The sequence below is a fragment of the Leguminivora glycinivorella genome, chromosome 24, assembly GCF_023078275.1.
Source record: "Leguminivora glycinivorella isolate SPB_JAAS2020 chromosome 24, LegGlyc_1.1, whole genome shotgun sequence".
NCBI classification, from domain to species: domain Eukaryota; kingdom Metazoa; phylum Arthropoda; class Insecta; order Lepidoptera; family Tortricidae; genus Leguminivora; species Leguminivora glycinivorella.
Genome location: NC_062994.1, coordinates 10,054,648 through 10,060,951, shown reverse-complemented (window position 1 = coordinate 10,060,951; position 6,304 = coordinate 10,054,648). Strand labels below are relative to the sequence as shown.

General features: G+C 38.7%; 1 protein-coding gene across 1 annotated transcript; it reads left to right on the top strand.

Annotated features, from left to right (window-relative positions):
- The first annotated feature begins 580 nt into the window (after positions 1–580).
- On the top strand, positions 581–6,269 carry LOC125238523 (testis-expressed protein 9-like). The gene is made up of 6 exons (XM_048145856.1): positions 581–685; positions 2,086–2,398; positions 2,886–2,983; positions 4,837–4,977; positions 5,510–5,677; positions 6,060–6,269. Exons 1-6 carry the CDS (start codon positions 581–583, stop codon positions 6,267–6,269), a joined length of 1,035 nt encoding a protein of 344 aa, XP_048001813.1.
- Positions 6,270–6,304: the final 35 nt, after the last annotated feature.

Below are 6,304 nucleotides of genomic sequence, written 5' to 3'. Positions count from 1 at the left end.
TGTTTTTCATTTCAGTCCATACATTTTCATTACGTTGTGCAAGTTTCACGCCGTGAATTTCTGGAAATAGATCATATGGGAGACAAAGCAATGTGTCAACAATTATAATGTGTGTCTGTAGCACAAGAATCATGGCATATTGACATTTATAAAAACGGTTCTCATTGGTTGACGCACAGCTGTTTTTGACGTGAGTCGGCCATATTTGTTTAGATCATTTCTCAATGCTAGATGGCAGCTCATTGTGGATAACAACAACATAAATAGTAAAAGAATACTTGAAAAGAAACGGGAATAAAATTTTTGAAAATATTATATGAATTATGTTCTTAAATTCTGCTTCATACGAGTTTTCAAATGGATATAGTACATAAAAAAGATATCGGTATGACTTTACGCAAAGTCAAGTAACTGTATTGATCATTTCGTTGTCATAGCAACGGGTTTGTTTGATTACAATATAGTACAACCAAATCAAAAAGTTCTCTAGATACTGGCAAATTGTAATACTTAATCGTATTTTATTTATATTCGGATATTATTATCGTTAAGTTTCTGTTGATAACATATCCGTAAAGAGATGGATTCCACTGATTTACTTGAACGGGAAAAAGAGTTTAAAAAGCTTAATAAACAATTAGAAAAGAAGACAGAGAGTTTGATGAAGCAAATAGAAAATGCAATGGTAAGTCGATTGATGCTGTTTCGCAATTCGCTTGTACTATATTGATTACAGCGCCATCTAACAAGTTGACAAAAATTTGTAAACTAAAGCTAGGAACACACTACGCGGACGTCCGTCGTAAATCGACCGCGGACGGGAATCTGGACAATGGAAATACACATAACCATGCAAACTATCGGTCGACGGACGCGGACGTGGCCTTGAGCGCACGGACGTCCGATCGAAATCTGGCTCTCTGGATGTTTTGTTCCGTGCACACTGATAGGTCGCGGTCGCGGTCGTTTTACGACGGACGTCCGCGTAGTATGTTCCGCTTTCACCTAGTAACTATCAAAAAGCCGTTTCCGTAACTATAAAAAGCGGTCAATTAAAAAAAAAATATCGGCCTTTTCTAATGAAGTAATGACAAACTTGTTTGACCGGCGATAGATTAATTTAATTTTATTTATTGACGTGATAACGTCTAATAACTCGTTACTACGGGCCGCATGCACGAAAAAGATGACGTCATTGTCCCGTTCCTCAAGGCCACCAAGCAAGAGCAAGTGGTTTGTGTATGGACGGTTGGGGTATAAGCGATTATTATTTTTGAGTGTTTGTAATTTAAAAACATGAAAGATTGCATTAAAATAAGCATCTTTTATAGAATGAAGTTGCTTGAAAAACCTACTTATTTAGGAGTTAGAGCAGTACGAAGTTGCGAATTTTCCCATAGTATTTACTAAGGCGCCAGAGACAGAAAATTTACGATGATTTATTTTACCAATATAACCTATGTTAATAGTGATAAATCATATAGAACACGTTTAAATAAGGATGTTTTGTTATATAAACTTCTTTTCCATTAATATTTACTGAGATATTAGGGTTCTAAGATTAGTAAATGGCACTAGCACTTTAATAAAATTAACGCGTGTCTCGCAAACGGTCTAGGATACAAAATGACGACTTTTATATAGGTATAGGTTAGGTTCGTCAGGTATCTTCAAACGGCCGAAGGCCAAACTGCACAGAATAGGAGCCCCGCATAAGCGGGGCTCCGTCGATATCGCTTTTTGTCTCTGGCGCCTTAGTAATGCTACGGGAAAATTTTGCAACTTTGCACCACTCTAACTCCTAAATTAGTAGGTTTTAAAAAAACTTTAATTTATAAAAGATGCTTATTTTAATGCATTCTTTCAAATAAGAACAAAAAAACGTGAAAAAAGTCCCAGAATCGGGCCCCTTTTGCTATACTCTGACCGCCCCTGTCTATACTACTGTAATGTTTGACGTTATCACGTTAAACTACCGTCCGTAAACCGACTTTACAGACAACCAATTTTTTTATTCTCAGTCAATAAGTGACTATAAGTGTATTTAACTATGTATATTTTAAAACCCAATAAGTTTTGTTTTAGCAAAAACCAGATTTTTTCTCAGAGATACCTCAAAATATCTCACTACAAGAACATTCACACTATAAAAAACATTGCTGCGAAACCCCTAAGTCCAGCCCTTCTCCAAAAAGTACTCCAACAAAAATTAAAACTAAATCACCCGCCAAAATAAATGTCAAGCAGGAACCAGAGACAATTTGTAGATACCAAGGCTGCCATCAGGCCAGTATTTTTGGAACACCGGAAAAAAGAAAGGATATCGATAGTGAATTTGTACATGCTTTTGTTTTGATGAATATTCAGGAAAAAGTTCTGCCATCGTCTTTTGCAAAAGGTGAGGAGTGAGGAAAAGAATGCGTCCTTTGATGTAAACGGTGTTAGCGGTAGGTCCTTAGACAAATTTATGAATATGTATTGTATAGTCTGGCCAAGCTAAATTGACAGTGCATAATCGTCATATGCCATGAAATTGTATTGTTATGAAAATCGCTGCCTACAGCTTGGTTTCTTCTGTAAATACATACCTACATCCTACATTCGTCTTATATATGTATAGATAAGGCTTTTTTGTTATAATAGCAATATAATTTACGCTTAATTTATTTATGCACAATTGGGGCATTCCACGAGAAAGTCGCTTACGACATGCTTTTGCCTTTTGTATGGCAGCTATTTCAATCAAATCCGTAAAGCTCGAGAAAATGTAAGAATGTCGGACGCAATTTCGATTTCTTAGCGTCTCTATAGAAGTATGTACTAGAAAAATTGCATTACGTAAGCGACATTCTCGTGGAATGCCCTACTTATGCTTTATTTTTCAGATGGCACAACTGTGGAAAGTGTTTGTAAATTCTTGGCATCGAAGACGAAGCTTCTACAGGAGCAAGTAGAGACGTTGCAGGGAACTATTGATAAGAAGGTAAGGCTCATGAGAGCCTGGGGTCCGCTTAGACAACTAGTCCCAAGATTTGGCGTAGGCCATGTTTTACTAAAGCGACTACCATCTGACCCTTTAGCACAACTTGCCTTGTGCGTGAGTCCATACATCAAGCGCGACTTCAAGTATGGACTCGCGCGCGACAGGGCAAGTTGTGCTAGAGGGGCTGACCTTCCATTATAACTAGTTATTGCGGGATTAGTCCATTAGTTTCATAAACTATAGCGAGTTAAAGACGATCTAGCAAATCTTGTCACCAAAGAAGGCGGCAAATTTGATTAGGCGTAGGTAGGCATCACTTAGGCCAGTTGTCAGTTCGTGTTAGTTGCTGGCCGAAGGTTTATCGTCCATAGGAAAATTGAATTTCGCTCCTTTTTAGGGTTCCGTAGTCAACTAGGAACCCTTATAGTTTCGCCATGTCTGTCTGTCCGTCCGTCCGTCCGTCCGTCCGCGGATAATCTCAGTAACCGTTAGCACTAGAAAGCTGAAATTTGGTACCAATATGTATATCAATCACGCCAACAAAGTGCACAAATAAAAAATGGAAAGTATTTTTTTATTAGGGTACCCCCCCTACATGTAAAGTGGGGGCTGATATTTTTTTTCATTCCAACCCCAACGTGTGATATATTTTTGGATAGGTATTTAAAAATGAATAAAGGTTTACTAAGATCGTTTTTTGATAATATTAATATTTTCGGAAATAATCGCTCCTAAAGGAAAAAAAAGTGCGTCCCCCCCCTCTAACTTTTGAACCATATGTTTAAAAAATATGAAAAAAATCACAAAAGTGGAACTTTATATAGACTTTCTCAGAAAATTGTTTTAAACTTGATAGGTTCAGTAGTTTTTGAGAAAAATACGGAAAACTACGGAACCCTACACTGAGCGTGGCCCGACACGCTCTTGGCCGGTTTTTAAAGTGAAACTACTAACGCGACTTCCTACTGACAGTGTTAAACATTTAACGCTGCAAGTGAGCTGCTGCAGCGCTGCAAGTGAGCGTTAAACGTCCAACGCTCAGTGTTGCAAACTCGAATTCTGAAATACGTCTTATTTTCATTTCCACTTTACGAAGTTTCACATCTTTCACGCGGAGGGACTCCAGTTGACTCCACGCATTATTTTTAAGTACAAGATTTGCTTGACCGTCTATATTTTGCCAAAGTTCTGATTTATTTTTAACAAGCAGAAACGTCTGCTAACGATTCTAAACATTTTTATATTAAAGGAAAAAATGGAAAAATTTACGCTTCCGGCGGGACTTGAACCCGCATCATTTGCAATCCGTGCAAGGCTCTTAACCAATTGAGCTACGGAAGCCAAGACGTGTGTACATAAGGAAAGGCATGGAAAGATTTGCGATGTCCGGCGTGGCTTCCGTAGCTCAATTGGTTAAGAGCCTTGCACGGATTGCAAATGATGCGGGTTCAAGTCCCGCCGGAAGCGTAAATTTTTCCATTTTTTCCTTTAATATAAAAAGTTCTGATTTTTATCTAAATGTTGAATAGGCGAGACTAGTAAAAAAAAAACTAATTAGTCCGTCAATTAGATTATCAAAGAATATTAGACACGTATTTTTTCTTTTTTCTCGTAAACGAAAAAGGACGACGGTACACTGCGTTGAAGTTTCGCGTGACGTCACGCCTACGTACAATTTTTACTTAGAAGTGACGTGACAAGCCCCCGCTCCGGCACTTTGATGGTCTATATCTTTGTATTTTTTCATTAATTAGAAAAAGCGAAAAATATGTGTTCAGTATTTTTGGACGATCTAACTGATGGACTAAACAGAATGCAATTTTTTATGTAGTCGTCATCCTTATTGTTTACAGGCGTCACAATGTGAGAAACATCTTGCGCGCCAAGCAGACTTAGAATCTGAGAGGTTGACGTTCTTGAACAACATCAACAACTTGAATGCTGAGCTAAGCAGCGCTAGGGCCAAGTGTGCGTCGCTGCAAAACAAGCTAAACGTAAGATTTTAACTTGTTGTGTAACAGCTATTCTTTATATTTTAGGACCGGTTGCATCAAACCGTCTGTCACCCTTAAAGCGTTCGTTAAATTTTATTGTATGGGAAGTTCCATAGACATCTGCTGCGTGACGATGATCTGTCTGCCAATTGTGGTTGATGCAACTGGCCCTTAATGAACTATCGTGAGATCTTCGGACCGATAGGATCTTCAAACCTTCGAGAAAGAGTATATTCCCTTCTCAAAGGCTGGCAAAACCCTATTACAAGCATTTGCAGGTATAAGGTGACAGTGATCGTTTACCATCAGTTACTATGAGGAGATGCATCTGCTCGTTTCCTCCGTTATTATAAAAATATCTTCTTTTTGTTATTGTAATCTTTAGAAACGTTTCACAAGTTTCATATGCTGCAATTTTCAAAATGTAAGGTGTCGTCAATGCTGTCACATTAAAAAATTGGATTTCACGCCTTCTTCTATAGAAAAATTGGGTACTAAAGGGTCGGAATAACCCGTGTTTTTGTGTTTTCAGGAAAAAGAGCGTATCTGCGAAAAACAGAGATCAGAGCTGGACAGCCAAGCATGCCGTCTGAAGCAGCTAACTTCGAAGTTTGTCAGCGAGGAGTCAAAGTGCGCCTCTTTCGAGAGAACTGTCGATAAGTTGCGGAAAGAACTAGAGAGCGCAAAGATCATTGAAAAGGTTTCTTCGCATTGTTATATCTAATGTCTTCTCTATTACGCTGGACTGGATTATAAGCAGTGTCAATGTGGAGTTACGGCTGTAGCCCGCAGTGAACGTCACGCGTCGGCACAGTATAATAAAGAGTACCATCATACAGTATGGCTACTCCCGCTCCTCGCTGAAAGTGCCGCCCACTCGCTTTCGGTTAACTCACAGTTACCGCTTGTCAAAAACGTTACCAGTGTTTCTTTCATATATTTGATCGCCATTGTCAGACTTGTCCGAGGTGTAACGTCGGTCTACCAACGCAAGCTCCTATTAAAGCTACTCGTTATAGAATGAACGTATCAAGCAATCTCAGACAATTTTGTGGATATTTAACTGTTTTCCATTATTACAGGAATTTCGATCAGCATCTCGGGAACTGTCGGCCTCGCATCGCAACGCCATCTCTGGATTGGAATCGCGAATTAAAACTTTGTCCTCTCGTATTCACAAACAAGCGGAACTCATTGAAAACTTAAAGCGGCAAAACGCGTTGCTGACTACTGAAACAGCGATCAAAGCACTTGAAAAAGAATATTGCAAGTTTTTGGATAAAGATTTCTGATAGCAATCTGAGGTTTTACTTTATTGCCAATTTCC